The 26,538-nt window shown below is 37.4% G+C and overlaps 1 protein-coding gene and 1 non-coding gene across 2 annotated transcripts in view; one reads left to right on the forward strand and one right to left on the reverse strand.

Moving 5' to 3' along the window:
- The window catches only part of ADAMTS19 (ADAM metallopeptidase with thrombospondin type 1 motif 19), a 446,085-nt gene that overhangs the window by 49,696 nt on the left and 369,851 nt on the right, over positions 1-26,538 (reverse strand). Inside the window, exons 17-18 of the mRNA XM_066341625.1 lie at positions 19,343-19,500; positions 9,290-9,443 (exon numbers count right to left, since the gene is read on the reverse strand). Coding sequence (XP_066197722.1) covers positions 9,290-9,443; positions 19,343-19,500 — 312 coding nt within the window. The remainder of the gene's footprint in view (positions 1-9,289; positions 9,444-19,342; positions 19,501-26,538) is intronic.
- LOC136377924 (small nucleolar RNA SNORA4) lies at positions 12,652-12,791 on the forward strand. Its single transcript, XR_010746527.1, has one exon. It is a non-coding gene; the product is annotated as a small nucleolar RNA SNORA4 (small nucleolar RNA).

Genomic DNA, 26,538 nt, shown 5'->3' on the forward strand with positions numbered 1-26,538 from the left:
TTTTTAAGTAAGGAAAGGGAGTGAGGGGAAGTGGAGGAGGGTAGAGGGATGATAAATTCTGATGGATGGAGACTTGACTTGGGGAGATGACCACACGATATACAGTGTACAGATGACTTATAGAATTGTGTCCCTGCAATCTGTGTAATTTTATTAACCAATGTGATTACAATCAGTTTAATAAAAAAAATTTTTAATGTATAAGTATTGATATATCAAAAGGGCCAGCTCTCAGCAACACGTCAGGGAGCACCGAAGTGGTGCTCTGAAAAGCCTGAGAGCGTGAGGATGAGTTGGGACATTTCCACAATACAGTAAGGAAGCTAACATAGGAAGTTTTTGGCAGCTAGGAGAACCTTAGTCCTAGTTAAAAAAAATTTTATTGAACAAAAACAATAGAAACAGGGGAAAAATCCATTGCCACACTACAGACACTCCATGCCTATGAAAATACATCTAAGATCATAAAGACATATGGAAATGTTATTGTTTGATTTTTTTCTTTTATATATTTTTATGTCCCAGCCAACACAGGAAATTTCCATTCTAGCATTTAATAGCAGTGTTTCTAATGTATGCAGTTCCGCAGAACCTGGGGACTAGCAGAAAGTGAAGTAACTGGCCTCCTGCCTGGGTCGTGAGGGGCTGCAGGCCACGGACAGTGTAGTTCTTGCTTTACAGCAAGTCCTCCACCTCAGGGTCATTCCCATTAAGTCAGTACCGGGGAAATCTGTTTCGATGTTTTGAATATAATTATGAATAAAAGGGCCATTATGCATTTCTCTCATTACCAAATTTGGGCACAATCTGAAAATATAAGGTAATTTTTATTTACTGACTCTTTGTTTTCTGAAGACAATTAACAAAGACTAGATAGATACTACATTGTTTTTCTTCTTTCCTAGGCTCAGAGATAAACTGATTCTTTTTTCTAAGCTCTGTATTTAACCCCTGAATAGATTTTTGTTTGTTTGTTTGTTTTTTTGTATTTTTCTGAAGCTGGAAACGGGGAGAGGCAGTCAGACAGACTCCCGCATGTGCCCAACCGGGATCCACCCAGCACGCCCACCAGGGGCGGACGCTCTGCCCACCAGGGGGCGATGCTCTGCCCCTCTGGGGCGTCGCTCTGCCATGACCAGAGCCACTCTAGCGCCTGGGGCAGAGGCCAAGGAGCCATCCCCAGCGCCCGGGCCATCTTTGCTCCAATGGAGCGTTGGCTGCGGGAGGGGAAGAGAGAGACAGAGAGGAAGGAGGGGGGGTGGAGAAGCAAATGGGCGCTTCTCCTATGTGCCCTGGCCGGGAATCGAACCCCGGTCCCCCGCACGCCAGGCCGATGCTCTACCGCTGAGCCAACCGGCCAGGGCTGAATAGATATTTTTAATAAAACTATATTCTATTCAGGTAGATCACATTTCTAGAACCGTATCATAAATTCAGAAACACATCTTGGGAGTGGGTTCCGTGTTTCGACACGCATAACTGAAATTCTGTGTGTTACTGCATATTCCAAACTGATAATAAAACTGAAGAATTCTATAAGACAGGCACTACATACATTCATTTGTCTTCATAAATTTCTTTTAAAATTTTTATTTGTTTACTTTTTACTGAACTAACAATGGGCAGCAAGCAAGCAAACCAAACGTAAATGTACTTTAATGAGGATGAAGCACATCTCAAGATACACGGAGTCTGGTTAGGTTCTAGGTAGACATTTTTAAACTTGGACAACTGCCAAAATCATGTTATGTCATTTATTTCTAAGCTATTTTTTTTACATTTCCATATAATATTTTTTTTGTCAGGATTTGGGCTTAATATTAGCATAGCTATTTCACTTTTCATTTTTATTATTTTTTATCTTTTCTCTTTGATTTAAGAGAAAGGAAGGTAGAGAGAGAGACAAGCATCGACTGGTTGTGGCACTTAGTTGTGGTGACTGATTGCTTCTCATATGTGCCCTGATGGGTTTGATCCCAGAGTTTCCGGCATCTTAGGGACCTAGCCGGAAACCCTGGGATCAAGCTGGTGACTTCAGTGCACCAGAATGACACAGGGTTCATTTTTTATTTTAGTAAAAAGGTTTTAATTTTGTATTGTGTGCAACAATCAATAAATAATCCAAAACGATTTTGTATTTCCACACATAAACATTTAAATGGAATCTTACAACTTTCAAGTTAAATGTAACTTGAATGCTGCCACAACATTAAGGGAACTTTGTGAACTAGCTTCTTTCTACTTCTCTGGTCAAATCATTTCTCATAGCTTGATTCTCAGATTTTGTACCTTAGTAATATTCTTACTAAATCCCAGTGCCTTTGCACCAATACATGTCCCTGGAAGGCCTTCCACATCTCCACCCATCACTCTGTATGGTGATTCTGTTATTATCTAACCCCCGCCAATGGACAGTGACTTCTCTAAAAGCAGAAAGCACTCATCTTTTGACCATCCAACAACAGTGAGTGCATAGTCAGTACTGAGGAAGAATCAGTGAGTGAAACATAAGCATGTATTTCAAGCCCACATGCTTTCTGGATGAAGACGTTCATCTCAACACTGTGTTTCCTAAAATGAGGAGAAATCACCTGCAAACTAAATGACAAACTCTGGGGAACAGTTATCTATCTACACCAAATCCAGGTAGCAGCTTATCATTTAGGTATTAAAATTCAAGTTTATAAAGAGTTCACATTAACATAAAATTCTTCTTCCTAATTTAATAAGTAAATACTTCAATGAAATTAAATAACACAAGGAAAAATACATTTTGGTGTATTTTGGGGCTAGTAACATTTCTTTTGGTGCATGTAAAGTGCCTCCAAAATGGAAAACCAGAAACAACATGCACCCTTGAAAACATACAGGCATTTATGTCCCTAGATGATTCCTCAGCTTGGACCCAAAGGCTTGAACGCCTCCTTAGAATCTGGTCATGGACAAGGAAAGCTAGGATATCAGTGTGAGAGTTGTAAGCTAGTAGGATTTATAGCAATGAGAAGAATGTGAAATGTTAGCTTATTTTTTTTCTCCTTTAAATTGTATCTATTTAGACTTCCTAAAAGCCTGTTCAATGACTCTTCAGTTATTTCAAAAGAGGTTATTGAATTTTGGGGTCCTCCTTCCAGGTTTTATTTTATTAATTTATCCACCAGATCACAGTAAGTCCTGGCAGAATACAGTTACCAGTGCAGTGCGTGAAATGCAGATTCCATAAACCACCCCAGGTCTTATGGAATGAGACATCGCTAGTGCCTTGGAAGACACAGATCACTTAAAACAGGTCTTTTATGTCAAAAATAACTTTATCCACTGACCCACACTTTCTGAGGTGCCAAAATAAATTTAAACATTCCTCCCAAGATTTTTTAGATGTTTTAGAACACTAAGGGAAAGTAAACATTTATTTCACAAGTACATTTTAAGCTGTTTGAAAACAAAAGAACTGATCTCAATAGCCAATTTTAAAATACAAAAAGGATATGTCCATTCAAACTTTTCTAGAATTATCATTAGAATTTGAAAGATAGTAATGAAACATGCATGTATTCTAAACGGTGGAAAATATTTACTTGAGGTCACCAGCATCTATTAGGTATTTTAAACATAGTATTTCTTCTAGAAGAAGGGATTTTTGTATCTTAGGCTATTCATATATTATAATAACTGATATTAGTAACTTGATAGAAATGCATAAAAAATTAACTTTATTTTGGATTGTTATTTTAAAATGTAGTTGAACACACTGATGTAAAATATCATATTTATATTTATTTTTATTTTATAATGATATAAAATATCATTATAGAATAAAAATTTAGATACATGACACTAGGCATCTTTTTAAAAATTTCTTTTTTCCACTTACTTCTGGCAATCTAATGCCTTACAATAGAATTCAAAAAATAACTTATGTCAAACAATGAAATTTTATACTGCCTTGCAATACTTTATTTGCTCTTGCTTAATATTTTCCTGTGAAGTAGAGTAGTGCTATTTTTCCTCTTTTCTGTTGAAGATAAATTTTGCATGAATCTGTTTCCAATGTTCTGTTCTTTGAACTTACTCTCATTTAATTCATGAATATGCTGAAAGATTACAAAGCTCTTTCTGGCTATAAAATTGACAATGCGAAGTCAGAAATGATGAGATTTCTGAAATCCTGTCCATCCATTTTATTTATGAACTGCAAAGAAAAATAATATCCAAAAGCCCAGAAATATTTTGGCATAAAAATGGTATGTGCCTTATTAACATAGAGATAATTGAAAACTGTTGACTGAACACAATAGAACAGATTTGAGAGAGGGTCTGTTCAAGCACAAATTGCATAAGACTATATATAATTAGAAGGACTATTTTATAAAACAAGCCTTTAGAAATACTAACAAGAACATATCTAAATTCTTTTTTTTTTTTTGACAGAGACAGAGAATCAGAAAGAGGGACAGATAGGGACAGACAGGCAGGAAGAGAGAGATAAAAAGCATCAGTTCTTCGTTGAGGCTCCTTAGTTGTTCATTGATTGCTTTCTAATATGTGCCTTGATCAAGGGCTACAGAAGAGTGAGTGACCCCTTGCTAAAGCCAGCCACCCTGGGCTCAAGCCAGCGACCATGGGGTCACGTCTATGCTCCTATGCTCAAGCTGTGAGCTCGCTCTCAAGCCAGTGACCTTGGGATTTGGAACCTGGGTCCTCTGCATCCCAGTCTGATGCTCTATCCACTGCACCACCACCTGGTCAGGCCAAATTCCTTTTTTTATATTTTAATTTTATTTTAATTAAATTTACTGAGGTGACATTGGTTAATAAGATTATATAAGTTTCAAGTGTACAGTTCTGCAATACATCACCTGTAGATTGCATTGTGTGTGCAATCTCTTTCCCAAAGCCAAGTCTCCTTGTATCACCATGTATTTGACCTGTTTACCTTCTCCAACTCACCCTAACCCTTTTTTTTTATGGTAACCACCATACTGTTGTCTGCATCTGTGAATTTTTGTTTGTTTCGTTTGTTCACTTGTTGCTTTGTTTTATATCCCATATAAGTGAAGTCATATGGTTCTTGTCCTTTTGTCTGACTTTAACAGAATAAAATAAAATATCTCTCTGAATCCAAAGGAAACCTATATAATCTCTAAGGAACATAACATATTTTGTGAAAACAACATTTGGCTTCCAAGCTGCTCTTAGAAAAAGTAGATGATGAGGAGGAAAGGAGACTTGAACTCAGGATTCATAGTTCTAATCCTGGCTTTTCCCCAAAAGGGCATGTGACTTTAGGAAGTCACTTAATCTCTCTCTTCTTCAACTTCCTCATGTTGATAATTTACAAATTAGCTTAAAAATGTCAAAGCCCTCAGTTGGTCAGAGAGCATCATCCCAATATGCCAAGGTTGTGTGTTTGATCCCCAGTCAGGGCAAATACAAGAATCAACCAATGTCTCCATAAATAGGTGGAACAACAAATCAATGTTTCTCTCTCCTTTCCTCTTTCTCTCTTAAATCAATAAAAGATTTAAAAATCAATCAATAAATTTAGAAAATATATATCAAAAAGTCCTTCTGAAGCATAAAGATTTTATAGTGAACTCTGTTTCTTAAATTTTGGCAATTGGTAAAACATATTCTAATGTTATTTTTGAGAAAACAAATTTAAACCTAATAATTTGTGTGTTCAAACTGTAGACTGACAAATTGTAAATGTTTACTTCTGATGCAGCTTTCCTAAGACCACAATCACAAAAGAAAGAAAGAAACCTGAGGATAATAAAATTCACTGGCCAACATTTTCCTGCCTAGAGTTTCAAATGTAAGCAGACTTCAAGGCTGGCCTGTCAGGGCTCTCATAGAAACCATCCACTTTGTCATCACTCCACTCCCCACGGCTGGCCTGGCCCTCGATGGGACTAGTTATTATTACTCGAGTTCTACTGCAGAAAAAAATTCTAACTGTATGGATTTTCATTTCAAATATGCTTGTTTCTATTTGTGTTTTTGTGTCTTATTTGGATAGAGGACGGGAAGCAGAGCCCCATCAGTGGCCTGGGCCCTGGAATCTGAGGGCGGGTGGGGCAGAGGAGCAATCGCAGGAGAGGGCAGGAGGGCAGGGGGTCGCAGGTCACCAGGCCCAGGAAAACTGTATCATTGCAAGCAGGACTGATAAAAAATTTTAAATTGAGAGAAAATTTTGAAATTCCTTTGTTGTAAGTACTCTGTATCCTGGGGGACAAAGTGTGTCCTGTGACAGCTCCTCCAACCCTGCCCCGAACGCAGCCTTTGCCGGGCGGCTCCCCAGGCTAGTGCAGTAGGAGCCCGGTGAGAACTCAGAGCTCTGAGCACGGGAAGAGCTGGGTGCCCACCTCTGCGTGTCTGGGTGCTCCCTATGTGTTCTTTTTTCTCCCCGATGGACACTCTTTCTAGCCCCTCAGCCCCAGTGGTGGCCACTTTCACGCTTGTTCTTCCATCCCTCTGCTCTAGAGGCACAGGGGCGTCTGTGCCCCTCACCACCTCTACTGCCCTTCCCCCTTCCTTCTTCCTACACCTCCAGCCTGGGCTTGGCCTCTGCCACCCATTCCCCTCCTCCATGGGGTCAGACCTCAACCTATGGGCCACGCCCTCCCTTACTGTAAGATTTCAGCCACTGCATTATTGCTATTGTTCTAACACTGCTCCGAGCACTTTTTCTAATTAAGCCATCTATTTGAATATTCTTCTAACAGTGAGGCCTCTCCAGTCCTGGCCCTCTCCTCTTCCCAGAGATCTTGCCTTTTTCAAGCGAGTAACTCCCTTGGTCTTGTTATTGCCAATAACTGGACCCCTCCATAACCTCAACTCTCTCTTCTGCCCTTACCTACTGGGTTTCCAGCCCTCTCCCTTCAGTACCTGGAGTCTACATATGCTGTGACCCCACCAGGCCCTCTCATTCCTCTTTCCTACCACCTTCTAACTGTCTTTCAAGCCCCTCATACCTTTGATTTCCTCCTTATGCACCTAGATTCCATGGCCAACCATTTTCAAGTCCTTTCAGACAACCTCAGGTCAATCCTGTTCTTCTCTCATTTCATTACAATCACTTGGAATTCCCAAACCTACTGCAGAAGCACCTGTGCACAGCTGGAGGGAACTACTGACAGCGATGGGTGTCCAACCACATTCATGACCATTCACTTCAACCAGACCATCAGTGCTATCATTCCATTAAAATTCAGCTACCTGAATTTTATTGGAATTTATTCATTTTCTCATTCTGTTAAGTGACCTCCTTTCAAAATTCCAGAGTCTCTTTTCCACCTTCCCGCTCAGCACGACGGCCCTCATTGGTAGAAGAGATGCAACCAGAAGAGGCCGCACATACCATCTTTTCTTTTGTTACTAGTGAAGGGCTGTCCTTGTTTCTACACTGCTCACAAAAATTAGGGGATATTTTACCACCTCATATTCATTTAAAAATATCCCCTGATTTTTGTAAGCAGTATATATCATGCCAGCTGCTCCATTCCATCCCGTCTTGCACACTCTAGGGTATCACTCCAGCAATTGTTTGCTCTTTCTTTTGCATCACTAGTTTTCCATTCCACTCTAGAAATTGCACACTGGCAAACAGTCGTGTTACTTCTCCTATAAAAACAACAAACTCTTCAACTCATATCACCTCCAGTTACCACCACATTTCTGTATTCTTCTTTCAGCAACATTTCCTGAGTTACCTTGAGTCCTTCCTCCAATTAATTGCATGCTATTTTCACTTGAATCTACTCCACTTTGTCTTTTGAGCCAAATACTTTATTAAAATTAATTTTGATGGAGTCATCATTGACCTGTTTGTTTCACATATATTTGAAAATATAGAGATAAATAGTCAACTCTCAGTCCATATTTTTTTTAAGTTAAATTTATTTGGGTGACACCAGTTAATAAAATTACCTAGATTTCAAGTATACAATTTTACAACACATCACCTGCATATTGCATTGTGTGTTCACCACCAAAGTCACATTTTTTACTTATTAGCAGTTTTGATACAGCCTGCCATTTGCTTCTTTTTTTTCATTTAAGAGAGAGGCAAGGAGAGAGAGACAGGAACATTGAGCTGTTTGTTCCTGTATGTTCCCTGACCAGGGATCGAACCCGCAACCTCTGCACTTTGGGACAACACTCCAACTAACTGAGCTATCTGGCCAGGACTTCATTCACTCCTTGTAATACTGTCTCACTTGCCTTAGAGGAAAGCATTCTCATCTGCCTATTTTTTCTACTATGTCATTGGCTGCTTGTTTTCTTCTGCTTTGCCGTTCTTTTCATCCTCTGAACTGGAAATGATATAGAGTCCCAAGGCTCAGTCCTCCATCAGCTTAGCTTCTCTCTTTTCACTCACTCCTTAGGTGACTTCACTAGGTCACAGCATTTAAAAGTGTCATCCATATATCATATATCTCTAGTCTAATTCTCTCCTGAACCCCAGACATATATTCAAAGGCTTACTTGACATTATACTTAGATATGCAATATCAAATTGCGACATGGGATTTTACCTTGGCCTGGATACTAAGAGGTTCTATGAGTAACTGACAACCCATTGAACATGAGGTGGTCAGCTGTCTCATTAGTAAAATTTCATGACTTCCTAATCTCACATTGTATGCTGAAGTAATTTTGTTCTTTTGCTTACCTTCTAGTGTGAAAACAAAAATGAAAAAAACTTTTGAGTCAAATTTCAGGATACATCTATATTTATTAAAAATACTGACACAAATCAAAATAAAAGAACTGGGGAAATGAATTAGTCTCTCCTCTGCCTTGTACAGTAACTGAAGTGTGCAGACACCACAGAAGCGGATGTGATGCATCTGTCCCAGCACATTCACTATCATCTCAGGGCTTGTGGGCAAATGCCCTTTGAAATTTAGAACTTTTAATGCTTTATATGAATAAAAAAATTAAAATATAAAAAATGCATATACATGACATAATAACCAGTATGGTGGCTCGGGCAGCCCCTATAAGCCAATATATACATTAATCTTTATGCAGAGCAAAGCAATGAGTGATCACATTAAGTAAGATGTGTAACTCAATGGCCCTTTTTCAATTCACATCCAATTTTGTTAAAAAAATCATTCAGTTGTTTAGCCACTAAAAGTGTCACAATAAAATTTTTAGTTTTTGATTCTTTACGGAGTTTGGAATTTCAGATAAGAGGTTGCAGATCTCTCTTAATTATCAGTAGTCCATCAGAAAAAATCAACTACTATTCTGGAAAGATACATATGAGAAAACCCTTTACCTCCTCCACATGTGGTGTTGCAGTCTGCCCAGCCTGTGTGTGTCCACATGAACAGCGGCTCAGGTGCTCTGGAGCTCTGATTCTCTGGAGGAGGGTCTGATGGAATAGTGTATTCATAGTGAAGACCATAGTTCTGGTCTTGAAACAGCAGCACCTGTAATATAATATGATATAAAGTGATAAAGGCAGATGGCTCAAAGAAGAGCACATTTAAGGGGAAGCATAAAACTAAGAATACTGACACCTTAAAATGCCTATTGCATGGTAAGTGTGCTTCTTTAATAAACAAGTAGAAATGTGACATTATTGCTTACATGTTTTAATTGTCACACTTCTACTAAAGACTGATTTTCCACTCACCTCTGAGCTAAAGACATCATGAAGAAAAGCCTACTTGAATGAGGTCACACATACCAGATCATTTTCTTTTTCTTTATTTAATTTTATTCTTTTAACTTTTGTGTTTGTTCTTATTGAATTTATTGGTGTATAGGTTTCAAGTGTACAATTCAATAAAACATCATCTGCACACTGCATTGTGCACCCACTGCTCCAAGCAAAGTCTCCTTCCATCCCCGTTCTCTGCCCTTGCCCACCTCCACCTACCCTTCACCCCTTTCCTGTGGCTGTCACCACACTGTTGTCCATGTCTGTGTATTATCTATATCTCTTTTTTTGCTTAATTTCTTCACCTTCTTTCATCCAGTCCAAAAAAGTCCCCTCGCCTTTGACAGCTGTCAGTCTGTTCCACATGTCCATGAAGTGAAATCATATGATACGTGTCTTTCTCTGCCTGGCGTATTTCACTTAACATAATAATCTCCAGGTCAATCCATGCTGTTGCAAAAGATAAGATTTCCTTTTTGTTTTCTTTCTTTTTTTCTCTTTTTTCTTTATAGCTGAGTAGTATTCCATTTCAGCAATATACCATGGCTTTTTTATACACTCATCCACTGATGGGCACTTGGGTTGCTTTTAAATCTTAGCTATTGTAAATAATGCTGCAATGAATATAGGGGTACATATATTTTTCCAAGTTAGTGTTTCAGATTTCTTAGGCTATATTCCCAGAAGTGGGATCACTGGGCCAAAAGGCAGTTCCATTTTTAATTTTTCTGTTCTTTTTGTGTGTGAGGGGGGTCTCACTCAAAAGGACTTGGGCCCCTCGTTTTTATTTTTTGATGAAACTCCAAACTGTTTTTCATAGTGACTGCACAGGTCTGCATTCCCACACACACTGCACAAGGGTTCCCTTTCTCCACAAGGGTTCCCTTTCACCAACACTCACTGTCTGTTGATTTATTGATGACAGTCATTCTGTCAGGTGTGAGGTAGTATCTCATTGTGGCTTTAATTTGCATTTCTCTGATGATTTTATTTCAAGTCAATGGAGTCTGTTTCCCAAAGCATGATACATGCATGAGATTGCTTCAGTGGGCGGAGGGAAGCAGCAATATGTATCCTAATGTATCCTAATATCAAGCTATAATACATAATTAAATTTTTTTTCTTTAGAAAATAAAATTTAAAGGCACAATATTGATCACTAAGAGTACATAGGTTTCGGGTAAACATTTCTATAGCATTTGAATTGTTGATTATGTTGTGTACCCACCACCAAAAGTCAAATCATTGTCTATCACCTTATATTTGTCCCTCCTTATTCCTTTCCCCCCATCCCCACTTCCATAGTCACCCCCATAACCACTTCACTTTTATCTCTGTCCATAAGTATCAGTTTTATATCCCGCCTATGTGTGAAATCATATAGTTCTTAGCTTTTTCTGATTTACTTATTTCATTCAGTATAATGTTATTAAGGTCCATCCATGTTGTTGTAAATGATCTGATGCATTATTTCTTATGGCCGAGTAGTATTCCATAGTATATATGTACCACATCTTCTTTATCCAATCATCTATTGAAGGACACTTTGCTTGTTTCCATGTCTTGGCCACTGTGAATAATGCTGTGATGAACATAGGGGTGCATGTAACAACTCAATTAAAAAATGAGGAGAGGACCTGAACAGACACTTCCTCCTGAAGACATATAAATGGCCACCAGATATATGAAAAAATGTTCATCTTCACTAGCTATTAGAGAAATGTAAATGAAAACTATAATGCGATACCACCTCATACCTGTTAGATTGGCAATTATGAACAAGACAGGTAATAACAAGTGTTGGAGAAGCTGTGGAGAAAAAGGAACTGTCACTCACTGCTGATGGGAATATAAACTGGTAGAGCCATTATGGAAGAAAGTATGGTGGTCCCTCAAAAAACTAAGAATAGAATTACCATATGACCCAGCAATCCCTTTACTGTGTATCTACCCAAAATACTCAAAAACATTGACATGTAAAGACACATAACTCAAAATTTAATATCAATTGTAGCCTTCTCATTCATATAAAAGAAAAATATGAATAAAAAGTCCCTGCATCAACAGATGAAAGGACAGAAGACTTTGGAATTGATTTCACTCAATAAAGATAGGGATCTTCTAAGCCAAGTGGAGGACAAAAATTTTATTCTATGTATGCTTACAGTTAATCTTTAATTTTGTCAAAGTTACTAATTTTCCACCTGAACTTTTGAATACATATAAACTTTATAATGGTACAGTTATGTACACATGTGTGAACAGTGCAATAAACCATAAAGTATGCATGAGAATGACTGACTTTGGGCTGCACTGGACATAAGCAGGGACCCCGTCTATTTTGTTCTCACTTGGAATCCTGTGCCGAGCTCAAAGCTGGTCACCATGAGCAATCACACATATTTTAAATGAAAGAAACATACCTGAAATATACTCACTTTAAATAAGAGCATGAGTAAGAATATATGTTTCTTTATAAACACATTTGCACAAAATACGTTAAATAACTCAGTGGATATATCGCTTCTATTAATCTGAGGATGTATGGAAGCTGTCTCTATAATATAGTATGATGTATAAAAACATATATATCTAAACTTTATGTTAAATTATTAAAGAGTTTTGTTAAGATATTTGAACTGTATCAAGGTAGTTTTATTGACAGGTAATTCAGAGTTAACAATTCCATGGGGAAAATTTTAAATTAACCCAAGATTAATTTTCTTCTGTTTTCAAATTTGGTTCAATATTTCAATAGAAATACTAGGATATATTTCAATATGTGGATTTGAAACTAGCACAGTGCATTATAAATCAGCTACAATAATAATAAAAATAATTTGTTTTAAGTTTATTTATACATAATATATTGGGTACTAATTCTATCATAGTGTTTATTTTGGCTTTAAATGTCTCACTTGATGTTATAAGTAATAAGTGACTTTCAGCTAAATTAGTTAAAAAAGAGAAACTGAGTACCAAAAGTTTTTTTTGGGGGAAGGTTTCTTTAATAACCTTTACCAACTTGGGCTATTTGGGAGAATAAAGAAGACCACACTCCACAGTGGGCTATATCACTAAACACATAGTTCGCTACTATTTTGTGGCCTACATTACATTAGGTGTCTAGTTTTTAATTAGAATTTGAATATTGTGCTAGAAAAAAGAAAAAAAGAGAGAGAAACTGACTTGTTTATCAACATGGCTAGATTATTTAGCTTTAAAATTTTTTAAATTTTTACTTATTTTTCAATTACAGTTTTCATTCAAATTATTCTGTATTAGTTTCAGATGTACAACCACGTGATTAGAAAGTCAATACAGAGTGGTCCCTCTATATTTCTAGTACCCATCTGGTCCCATACATAGTTATTACAGTATTACTGATGATATTCTCTATGCTGTGCTTTACATCTCTGTGAGTATTCTGTAACAACCAATTTTTATTTCTTAATCCCTTCACTTTTTTCACCCAGTTTTCATTTTTTTCCCCCTCTGGCAACCATTATTCTATTCTCTCTTAGTTTGCTTCTATTTTGTTCTTAAGATTCCACATATAAGTGAAATCATATGGTATTTGTCTTTCTCAATCTGACTTATTTCACTTAGCACAATACCCTATAACTCCATTCATGCTGTTACAAACGGTAAAATTTCACACTTTTTATGGCTGAGTGGTATTTTATGGCTGGTACATACACAACGTGTGTATGTACAACCACTTTTTTATCCACTTGTATAATGATGGGTACTTGGGTTGCTTCCATATCTTGGCTATTGTCAATAAAGCTGCAATAAAGATAGGGATACATGTATTCTTTTGAGTTAACTTTTTAAAAATTTCTTTGGATATATTCCCAGAAGTAGAATCTCTGGGTCAGAAGAAAGTTCCATTTCTAAAATTTTGAGGACTCTCCATACTGTTTTCCATAGTAGTGGTGCGATCTGCATTCTCACCAACAATGCATGAAGGTTCCTTTTTCTCCACATCTTCAAACACTTGTTGTTTTTTGATTTATTGATGGTAGCCATTCTGACAGGTATGAGGTGATATCTATTGTGAGGTGATATCTCACTGTGGTTTTAATTTGCATTTCTCTAATGATTAGTGATCTTGATCATCCTTTCCTATGTCTATTGGCCATCTGTATGTCCTCTGAAGATATGTCTATTAAGGTCCTCTGCTCACTTTTTAATTGGTTTGTTTGTTTTTCTGATGTTTGGTTGTCTGAATTATTAACAAATTTTGAATATTAACCCCTTTTCAGATGTATGATTTGGGAATATCTTCTCTTATCTAGTAGGTTGTCTTTTTGTTTTGTTGATGGTTTCCCTTGGTGTACAAAATCTTTTTAGTTTGATGTGGTTCCATTTGTTATGTTTTCTTTTGTTTCCCTTGCCCAAGAAGATGAGTCAGAAAAAAAATATTTGCAAGAAAAATTTTTGAGATTTTACTACTTATGTTTCCTTGAAGGAGTTTTATGGTTTTAGGTCTTAAATTTAAGTCTGTAATTCATTTTGAGTTTATTCTTGTACGTGGTATAAGGTGGTCTCCAATTATGCCAGCACCATTTTTTTTTAATTCAGTGAGAGGAGGAGAGGCACAGACAGACTCCCACATGAGCCCCCACAGGGATCCACCCAGGAAGCCCACTAGGGGGATATGCTCTGCCCATCTGATGCATTGCTCTGTTGCTCAGCAACCAATCTCTTCTTAGCATCTGAGGCAGAGGACATGGAGTCATTCTCAGTGCCTGCAGCCAACTTGCTCCAATTGAGCCATGGCTGCAGGAGGAGAAGAGAGAGAGAAGTGAGAAGGGGAGGGGTGGAGAAGCAGATGGGTGTTTCTCCTGTGTGTCCTGACTGGAAATCAAACCTGGGACATCCACATGTTAGGCTGACAATCAAACCTGGGATATCCACATGTTAGGCTGATGCTCTACCACTGAGTCAACTGGCCAGGGCCCACAGCACTATTTATTGAGTAGAATGTCTTTGCCCCATTGTATGTTCTTGCTTCCTTTGTTAGAAATAGATTGACCATATAAGCATGGGTTTATTTATGGGCTCTCTATTCAGTCCATTGATCTATATTTCTGTTTTTATGCCAGTACCATACTCTTTTAATTACTATAGCCTTATAGTATGGTTTGACATCAGGTAGTGTGATCAAAAGAAGTGTGTTCTTCTTTTTAAAGATATCTGTCACTACTGGGGGTCTTTTGCGTTTCCATACACATTTTTAGATTATTTGCTCTAGTGCTGTGAAATACACCATGGATATTCCAAAAAAATTTTTTTTCATTGATGAGAGAGAGTGAGGAGGAAGAGACAGAGACAGAGAAGCATCAATTTGTTGTTTCACTTAGCTGTTCCATTTAGTTGCGTACTCAATGATTGCTTCTTATGCGGTGCCTAACCCGGGGGTTGAATCTGCAACCTCTGGCATGCTGAGTCAATATATTTTCCATTGAGCCACCTAGACAGGGCTGCCATTGGTGTTTTAATGGGAATTATGTTGACTCTATAGATTTATTGGGTAGTATGGGCATTTTTTAATATTTAAATTTTTTTTCATTTTCTTTTTGTATTAGTTTCAGGTGTGCAACATAGTAGTTAGACAGTCATACACTTTACAAAGTGATTTCCTGATATTTCCAGTATCCACTGGGCACCATACATAGTTATTACAATATTATTAGGGTAGTAAGGACATTTTAATGATGTTAATTCTTCTTGTCCATGAGCATGATATATGCTTCCATTTATTAGTATCTTCTTCAATATTTTATAATTTTCTGAATACAGATATTTTACCACATTGGTTAAGTTTATTCCTAGGTATTTCTTTTTTTATTGACTTGTACTGGCATTGTTTTCTTAGTTTCTCTTTCTGAAAGTTCATTAATATATAAATTACAACCAATTTCTGAATATTAATTTTGTATCCAGCTGTATTATTGAATTCATTGATCAGTTCTAATCCTTTTTTGGTGGAATCTTTAGAGTTCTCTATATACAGTATCATGTCATCTGTAAATAATGAAGTTTTACTTCTTCCTTTTTTTTTGTTTTTTTAAACATTTCTTTTTTTTATTTATTCATTTTAGAGAGGAGAGAGAGAGGGAGAGAGACAGAGAAAGAGAGAGAGAGGGAGAGAGAGGAGAGAGAGATGGGGGAGGAGCTGGAAGCATCAACTCCCATATGTGCCTTGACCAGGCAAGCCCAGGGTTTCGAACTGGTGACCTCAGCATTTCCAGGTTGACGCTTTATCCACTGAGCTACCACAGGTCAGGCCTCACTTCTTCCTTTTGAATTTATGTCTTTTATTTCTTTTTCTTATCTGATTGTTGTGGCTAGTACTTCCAGTACTATGTTGAATAAGAGTGGTGAAAGCAGACATTCCTGTCTTATTCTTTATCTTAAGAAACATATTTTAATTTTTTTTGTTGAATATCGTGTGGGCTGTGGATCTGTCATATACAGCCTTTATAATGTTGAAGTATGTTTCCTCTATTCCCACTTTGCTGAGTGTTTTTTATTAAAAATGGGTTCTGGATTTTGTCAAATGCTTTTTCTGCATCTATCAAAATATGATCATATAACTTTTATTTTGTTTATGGGGTGTATCATATTGATTTGCAGTTATTATACCAACCTTACATACCTGGAATGAACCCCACTTGATCATGATGTATAATCTTTTAAATGTATTGTTGGATCCAGCTTACTAATTTTGTGTTGAGAATTTTTGCATCTATATTCACCTGGATATTGGTCTATAATTTTCTTTCTTTGTAGTGTTTTTATCTGGTTTTGGAACTAGGATAATGCTGGCCTTGTAAAATGAGTCTTCCTTTCTTTTGAATTTTTGGTAATAGTTTAAGAAGGATAGGCATTAGTTCTTTAAAGGTTTGGTAATATTCACCTGTACAGCCACCAGGTCCAGGGCATTTGTTGCTGGGAGTTTTTGATTACTGCTTCTATTTTATTATTTGTAGTCAGTCTGCTCAGATTCTGTTTCTTCTTGATTCAGTTTTGGAAGATTGTTTGCTTCTACGAATTTATCCATTTCATCCATATTATCTGATGTGTTGGCATATACTTGTTTATAATGTTTTCTTAATATCCTTAGTACTTCTGTGATGTTGGTTGTTACTTCTCTTTCCTTTTTGATTTTATTTATTTGAATCTTCATTTTTTTCTTGATGACTCGGGTTATTACATATCTTTTAATTAAATGAAATGAACATATAAATAACAGCTACTTGCCAACTTATTTAATTAAATGAAAACATGTCTATTTTTTCCTTAAAAAACTACTTTTTCATTGATATAACTTTAGACTGTCTGAATAAATAATGCCATTTAAAATAGAGACCTTGGCTACAAAACCACCAGCTCCGCCTGAAACCATCTGAAGTTGGCAGCATGCTTTTGCAAGAAGGAAAGTGTGACCGTGTTACAGCTGAGGGGCACACACTGAAGCATGGCAGAGGTATTGCCTTTCAAAATGCAGTACTGGTTTTCAATCTGTAATAGTCATTAAAGAAAAATATCTTAGAAGTGCCGTTTCTCTTGGATTACTAAATAAATCCAGGTCACACAGATGCCTTCTTTTAGACATAGTTCACTGACTTTAATTATGTTTCATGCTTCCAGGAAAAACCTTGGTAATTACCAGTCAGATTAAGAAGTCTGCAGCAAGGAACCTGTCTGCCCAGCACCGAGGTCTCATATCAACTGTTTTAAGAGTTTGAATTAGAGGCTCAGTAAAAGAGTTTCAGTCTTGTTCCATAAAAAATGTAGGTTACATTCATATAAGGCAGGCAACCTGATGGCATTTCCTGCAATCCAGTCATTAAAAATATTTGTTGGAAATGTTGTTATTTTAAGTGACCTCAGGGTGAGCACTTTATAAGGTATATAAATATCTAATCATTATGTTGTACACCTGAAACTAATATAATATTTAATGTCAACTGTAAGTTAAAAAATAAGTGTAAAAAAGTAAGTGACCCAGTCATGGAAAGAGCCAGATATCGGTCACACAATGTTTGTTTAATCATTTTTCCCCTCTCTGCCTGACAGCACACAGCACAGAGTGAGGTTTCTCATTTGAATGAAATACTAAGATCCAGAGAAGTTGTAGGGAGGTGAACAAATAATTATTCAAAGTATACATACACTTAAAATCCAAGGCTGACTGGTGTAAAGAGCTTACTTAGATCTAAGCTCTTATCAGGAGAGGCAGCATAGTAGATTGATTAATACCTGGTTTATTTTTAGCTGAGTAATTTATTGGGAGATATTCTGCCTATTATTTAATCTTTCTAAAACATAGTTGGTCAATACAATGGAATAATAATAATACCTATTACTCAGGGTTATTGTGAGGATTAAATGCTATAATAAACATAAAGCCCTTTGGACAATGTCTGAGTTAGTGCTCAGTGAATGGTAGTTATCATCATCATCACCATTGCAACCATCATTACCAAGATTTGGAACAGAAGGTCCCCATAAAACTCTTATGGCTCCCTCTATCCCTGCTGGTAAAAACTTGTTGATTGCAGTTCTAGAAACCATTGTTACTTTAAATGTGATCCCTGGACTAGCAGTGGGGACTAATCACTTGGGAGCTGGTTAGAAATGTAGAACTCGGGTTCTACCCCAGACCAAACAAATCAGAGTGTGCACTTTAACAAGAACCTCTGCAGGCATACTAAAGCAGGAAAAGCTAATGGGCCCGTACATGATTTGAACCTCTAGCTTCTCATCTAGCAACACAGATGTCTCCAATTGAAGACAAATTCAACTTAAATCGTGTGGCGATACTAAATAACGTGGCATACCACACTCCAAATAGAGTCAGTTGATCATGTTTTAAAGTCGTTTTTACATGTGGACTTATAGAGGTGTTGAAATGTCTATGTTTTAGACTTTGTCACTAGAATGGAAAACACGCCAACTGTGCAGTCTGTTCCCTGGTTCCTAAGCCGTCAGCACGGACTGCAGTGATCAAGGTCAAGAAGGGCATTTGAACTTGCAACCAGCTTGGATGCAAAGCCCCACTGCCCTGCTTTTTTCACTCCAAACTCTGTTCTGCCTCATGCCTAGTGTTTTATTACATGGTAAAGAAATTTATCCCAAATATTCCAATTTTCATAATTCTTTACGGGAATCAATTAACCTAGCATGAAAATGGAACAGAGTAATCAGAAGCACTGTTTGAAATAGTTACCAGATCTTTTCCCCAGAAACAGTACCATTTTATCAAAGGCATTTTATACAGATTCAGACAAGGCCCAATTCAGGGATACATAAAATGCGATGATTTACTACATTATTGCAATCTCTTCACAGACACCCACTCTGGTTAGTGAATGTCCGCCTTTAGGATAAAGAGGCTCTTTGTTGCCTGTAATTCATCACTACTTTGAGACTGCAGGTCCCTTTAAAATTTTGTTCCTCTTGTAATAATTTCTGTTTTTATGTATCACAATTGAAAACACATTTTAAAAATTCCTAAACCCACCTCCTAAATGATGTAAATGTCCACATGACATTTCAAATTTGGAAAAAAAGATGAGAGAAGGCATGGAGGGAATGTCCTTTGCCTTAGGGGAGCAGATTATGCAATTTTATCAACTCTTTCCCTCATACCAGGAGGTGTAAAGGTGATGTAGTAGGGCCTTTGGCAGAGATCTTCTCCCAGAGGCCTCGTCTTACGTAATGAACAGTAGTTCCCGCTAAGTTGAAGGCTCCAGAGTGTTCAATCTTCCAGTCACTATTGATAGACTGTTTTCCAGTGTCTCGGAGAGCTAGCAGGAGGTTCAAAAATATTATGAGAATTAATCAGTAAGCAGCAATCCTCAATATCCACTTTACATGACTTCATTAAAAGTAATTTCACTCATTTCTAAGCCAATGGGTCAATTCCCTGACCTAAAACATGAGCATGGCCTGGCTGGGAATGTCTGACATCATAGCAAATGCCACAAGCTCTCTCTCCTAAAATAGTCTCAACTACGTGGCCATATTTATCTTCACCTCCTCCAGCCTTCTTTGGACATTTGATGTCTGTAACCTTTATTTTGGTCCTTAATCACTTATTCTTTGGTATATTCTTATTTTAAGGCTCTGTGTTGTCTGATCCTACAAACAATGTGAGGGCGGGCATGACATGCTCCATATCTCTTTAAGTGATTCAGGAAAGTATGTCATTAATGGCATGTTAACTGACATGTCAAAATGACAGGGTTATATTCATGACAAAAGAATTTCAAAAATATTATGTTGGTCTTAAAAACAGAACAAGACCTTTTTACATCCCTAGTTTGTGATGTACTGTGTACAAAAATGAGAGGTAAATGCTAATTCTCACCCCTAAACAGCCATCACTTTTATGGAATTTTATAGAATAACTTTGTTTACCTACATTCTTTTTCTCCATTTCTTATTTAAACTGATCTCTGCTACTATTTAAATGAGATTCATGACATAGAAATGAGATATCATGATTACCATTTTAAACTAAAGATTTATATTTCCAAATAATTTAATTTCTTAAATTAAAAAATTTAGACTCTCATAATACTAAAGTCTCTTTCAAAAGTCAAAGTCGTTTAAATGTTCATCAAAGTCTTTTATGTCATAATTCTATGAGAATGTTTGGTAAATTAATAATCTCTCTAAATATTATTTAAACTAATCTCTATTTATTGACTGTTTAAGGGTTTCCAAGTGTTTTATATCATAAATAATGCTCAGATAAATATGCTGTACACTAATTATGTGTACAGCTGAATATTTTCCTTGGATAGATTTCCAGATTTGGAATTACAGAGCCGAAGAAATTGAACATTTATAAATCTTGAAAAACAACTGCAAATTGATTTTCATAAAAGCTGCATTAATTAATGCTTCCATAGCAATGACTAGAGTGCACATTTCTGTGCACCTGCTTGGAAGCACCTTTCTCTTGTATAATATTTAATCATGACAATAATTATTTATCAAGTATCAATGATAAATCAGGCAATACTCAAAATTCTGGGACCTCCCCAAATGAACAAGAATAGATATATTCTCTGGTTTCATGAACTTTATAATCTAGCTGGTGAACCAGAAATGAGACAAATTGTATTAAGTAAGTAACTAATTCTAACTAAGCTGAAGCTTGGGGGGTAGCATGGGGAAATCAGAACGGCTTATCTGAAGGATGTCATTTACAGAAGATGTTTCCAAAAGAAAAAGAAGCGGAGAAAAACCATTCAAGTCTGAGGAGACTATGAATGGAAAGGCCTTGGATCTCAATGCAGCTAAGTGGGAATCGGAGGCCGGTGTGTACAACGCCAGGTACACAAGTGAACCGTGAAGAGATGAGGCTGGGGATGGAGTAACCAGACCTAATAGGCCTCATTACTATTTCGAGGTCTCTTTTTCCTAAGGCAAAAAAATATAAAGCTATTAAAGGTTTTGAATAATATTGTGCAGAGAAAGGACAGAGTGAGTACAATTTTGGATAGAGAAAACAGGATATAACAGCAACGGTAGCCCAACTGAAAGTAATGGTGGCTTATGTTAGGGTAGTGGAGAAAATATCAAGAGGAATTTAGGAGTGCAACTGATAAAATATGATGTTGACTTGGTCGTCATGAGTGAAAATAAGTGTTTGGTATAACCAGGTTTCTAGGAGGAGAACACGGGTGGGTTCTCATGGCAAATAATGAGATGGAAAAGGCTAGCAGAGGAAATGGGTGAGGAGAAATTGCAGGAATTAAACTTTGAATAATCGAGATTTAAAAAAACAAACCTTTATTTGGAGGAACCATGATAGATCGAGCAATTCAGTCTCATACTATTCATCACCAGAATGCTGCAGCCCTGTGTAAACAGTTTCAACTTTCTCGGGAAGCAGCACGGCAGATTGAGAAATCCTATCCAAGGGGTCCTATACTACAATCTGCCCCTTCATTTGGAGTTAACCCTCAAGGACCCCTACCAGGACAACTTTGGCAAATGGATGTTACTCATATACCTTCATTTGGCAAACAGTCCTATGTCCACGTTACAGTGGATACATATTCTGGATTTATAGTAACCTCTGTCAGAACAGGAGAGGCTGCTAAGCATGTTATAGCTCATTGTCTGAATGCATTGTTCTAGTATTGGATTTCCTAAACTGGTTAAACTGAAAATGCTCCTGCATATGGAGTAAAAGCATTTACTGTATTTTGTCATTCTTACAATCTTTAAAGTTAAGGTATTATTAAAGTGTACCCAGCAAATATTTTAAGGTCAATTTAAAAAAATTTAAAAGGGGGTAGTCATATCCTGGAACTCCTATGGGTCTACCATATCATGCTTTTTACTTAAAAAGAAATTTAAATTTCTTTTGAATGCTGATGAACAGGAGACGCCAAATCTTTTTCGCCTGCAAACTACTACCTTCTTTATTTGATCCAGCTAATAACACTGTTTTGTCTTTTTCCAAATAGCTCCAGATATATGGAAAAGATTTATATAGGTGGATGGGGATCCTCAAACTCCTCAGCGAGATCTTCTGAGCATGGCTTTTAAGATACCTAGAGGCAGAAAAAGCCCAATAGAGATCAGGGGAACTACCAGCTTTTAGGATATGCCCTTAAAGGCTCCAACGCCCCAAAGGGGTATCATAGGATGCCATCTGGGTCCTGATTCAATAGTGGAAAGGAAGGTCATTGAGCTAAATCCTGCCAGGCTTACATGCCTCTGCTGTGAGGAAACAGGGACACTGGAAGGTAGGCTTCCCCCTCACTCTTCTAAGGGAGGGTTCAGTCTCTTCCAGCCCTGCTCCAGCCACCTATGACCTAACCTTGCCCAGAATGCTGGGGTTTGCCACTGAAGGCTGAAGGTGCCCAGGGCCATTGGCCCCATCTACGACACTGTGGACGAGCCTAGGGTATTTCTTCCAAGAAGCAGGTAAACTGATCTCATTTGCACAAGGGCCACTTAACTATGTCTTGCCTGAATAGTCAGGTTTTTTATTCTTTCCTTGAAGATCTCTGTTGTGGGTGTTGATAGTCCTATTTTCTGCTGCTTTGTTTAATATATAGTGTTTCCTTTATTTCTCCTACCTCAATGCCCCACTCATATTTCAGACTGGGACCTACTCCTAATTTAGTGCTCTCTTTCCCCCTTTTGCCAACTTCTATTATGAATCTACCTTTGCCACCCAGCTTAGTGTAGCCCAAGGTTCTCTTTACCAAGCCACAGTCGCACAGCTCCAGGGAAAAGCAACCTGGTCTCATCTCTCTAGGCAGAGGAGAACAGAAGCTCCATATCCACACATGCTGCAGATGGCTTTTCCAGTCTACCTGAATCATTACCAGCTAGAAGCAGTGGTCATTGGGACTTGGATGTGAGCTGCAAAGTATAGAATTGTGACAACAATTTCAGTGCCATGCAAACTTTTCCTTGATGTGGACTTTTCCTGGACTCCTGTTCCTTGTGACAGCTCCTAACAGACTGAACTGGGGTTGGGTTGCATTTTTCAGGGATTTGGCATGGTATTGGGGCCAATTTGTACTTGGTGAACATGTTAAGGACACTACTCTTTTATGGATTCTTGCTGTATTGGCTAAGAGTTTGCTTAAAGGCTTTAATCACTGGAAAAAAAATAGAAGACTAGATAAAGAATATGTGGCACATATACACCATGGTATACTATTCAGCCATAAGAAATGATGACATCAGATCACTTACAACAAAATGGTGGGATCTTGATAACATTATACGGAGTGAAATAAGTAAATCAGAAAAAAACAAGAACTGAAGGATTCCATACATTGGTGGGACATAAAAACGAGACTAAGAGACATCGACAAGAGTGTGGTGGTTACGGGGGGTGGGGGGAGGGAAGGAGGGAGAGGGGGAGGGGCACAAAGAAAACTAGATACAAGGTGACGGAGGACAATCTCTCTTTGGGTGATGGGTATGCAACAGAATTGAATGACAAGATAACCTGGACATGTTTTTTTTTAATATATGTACCCTGATTTATTGATGTCACCCCATTAAAATAAAAATTTATTTATAAAAAAATAAAATAAAATAAATTAAAAAAAAACAACTCTTGTTTGATTACTATGAAGGTTAAAGACATTTATTCATTTGTCTATTTGTCATTTGCATTTTTAATTAAATTAAGTAAATTATTCATTTATCTGTTAAGGTTTTTCTGGCCCATTGAGGGATTTTCTGATGCTTATATTCACATAACAAACAATGTATTAACAAAACTATTAAAATTTTACCTCATCCATCTCAATTTCTAGAAAATAGTATATTTATAATGTACAACATATAACATATGTTTTAGATAAAATGTTAAACATATATTTTCTGGTTTGTGAAAATATATAAATATTAATTTTCACCTTAAATTTTAAACTTGAAAAAAAGTATGTTGACAAAAAACTTGCAACACTTTGAAAATATCTATTACCCTCTACAAATGGAAATACTTCAGATAATACTAAACTGATTAAAAAAAGATTTTTCCTAAAAAGTAAAGTATTTCCTTGTATTTATCTTAAAGTCTATGAAATAATTTGAGAAATCTTTTTGGCCTAGATTTGTACTATAGCCATTTTCCTTCTGTATGTCAATATATATTTAGTGCACAATTATAAAAGAATATTTTTGGAAAAATCTTCACTAAAACTTCCTGAAAATTTTTCTTAAAAAAACTATACACATAATTTTTTTTTAAGTCCAGTCTTACAAACTTAGTCTTTTAACTAGAGGTTTAGGTTTTTAAATAGCTGGCATTTTGATTTGTTTATACTATCTTATTTTGTGCTTTTTTCCCCTTGCTTGCTGTATTTCTTCTCCTTCCCTGTTTTCTGTTGTTTTTAAAATTTTATTTTAAAAATTATATTTGGTTCTCTAAATATATGTTTAGTTGATTTTTATTTATTCTTACTTTTAAAGACCTCTTTATATATTTAAACATACTATAATATTTTTATATTTTCTATATATGAAACAAATAAATATTTCTCACTCCTCTTGCCTTTATTTTTATTGTTTTATTTGTAGTATCTATTTCCCTTTGTGAATTCTGAACTTTTTTTTTTTTTTTTTTATCTTTCTGAAGCTGGAAACAGGGAGAGACAGTCAGACAGACTCCCGCATGCGCCCGACCGGGATCCACCCGGCACGCCCACCAGGGGGCGATGCTCTGCCCACCAGGGGGTGATGCTCTGCCCCTCCGGGGCGTCGCTCTGCCGCGACCAGAGCCATTCTAGTGCCTGGGGCAGAGGCCAAGGAGCCATCCCCAGCGCCCGGGCCATCCTTGCTCCAATGGAGCCTCGCTGCGGGAGGGGAAGAGAGAGACAGAGAGGAAGGAGAGGGGGAGGGGTGGAGAAGCAGATGAGCGCTTCTCCTGTGTGCCCTGGCTGGGAATCGAACCCGGCACCCCTGCACACCAGGCCGATGCTCTACCACTGAGCCAACCGGCCAGGGCCCTGAACTTTTTTTTACCATAAAATTATATTTGTTGAACTTTATGGAATTCTATTATACCTGGTTTGATTACTTCAAAAGAAATTTCATTTGCATATGGCAACCACCTTGGTAACTTCATTAAAATAAATTTCTTGAGGGTTTTGGACTTCATAGTCAGGGTAAATTGGTGAATACTTTGGTTCCCCAATACTTTGTTTTGGCATATGTGAAGATTCCTTAATTTCTCTCCAGTATGGAGATAAATTTGAAAAGTATTCTTTTTTCCTCCTTTTGTATCTTGCTCAACAATTTTAACTGTTTTCAGCAAGAAGTTTTTCCATATTGGTTTGTATGCTAAACCCTCTAGGAAACATACGTTGGCTCACGTGACCTTTTTGTAGATTTTATTTTATTTTTTTTATTTTATTATTTTTTTTTTTTTGCATTTTTCTGAAGCTGGAAACAGGGAGAGACAGTCAGACAGACTCCCGCATGCGCCCGACCGGGATCCACCCGGCACGCCCACCATGGGGCTACGCTCTGCCCACCAGGGGGCGATGCTCTGCCCATCCTGGGCGTCGCCATGTTGTGACCAGAGCCACTTTAGCGCCTGAGGCAGAGGCCACAGAGCCATCCCCAGCGCACGGGCCATCTTTGCTCCAATGGAGCCTTGGCTGCAGGAGGGGAAGAGAGAGACAGAGAGCAAGGCGCGGCGGAGGGGTGGAGAAGCAAATGGGCGCTTCTCCTGTGTGCCCTGGCTGGGAATCGAACCCGGGTCCTCCGCACACTAGGCCGACGCTCTACCGTTGAGCCAACCGGCCAGGGCCTGTAGATTTTAAAAATTCATAAGCTATAATGATTTTGTAAAGATATATGGTCCATGTAACCTACTCTGCTCTTCATTTTAGGCTTTTTGATAGATTATTACATTATTAACAAAATATTAGCCCTGGCAGGGTAGCTCAGTTGATTAGAACTTTGTTCTGACATGCTGAGGTCAGTCCCCAGTCAGGGCACATATAGGAATCAACCATGCATAAATAAGGGGAACAATAAATTGATGTTTCTCTCCCTCTTTCTCCCATTCTCTCTCCCTCTCTCTCAAATCAATAAATTATCAGAAAAGCAGATAATTACATAATGGAATGCCACTTAGTTTTGAAAAAGAATAGTTGTACTGGAAGGAAATTAAATGTCTCCTATAAGATAATATACAGTCTGATATAGACAAGTTGATTTGTTTAAGAATGACCAGTTTTCCAGGATAAGGTCAACTTTCCTTTCTTTTTCTTCATGCTTTTTCAGATGACAATTTTCAATGACTTCCTTCCAAAGACCATAGGAACCTTTTGAAAATGTGATTTATG

This window comes from Saccopteryx leptura, chromosome 6, assembly GCF_036850995.1.
Source record: "Saccopteryx leptura isolate mSacLep1 chromosome 6, mSacLep1_pri_phased_curated, whole genome shotgun sequence".
Classification (NCBI taxonomy): Eukaryota; Metazoa; Chordata; class Mammalia; order Chiroptera; family Emballonuridae; genus Saccopteryx; species Saccopteryx leptura.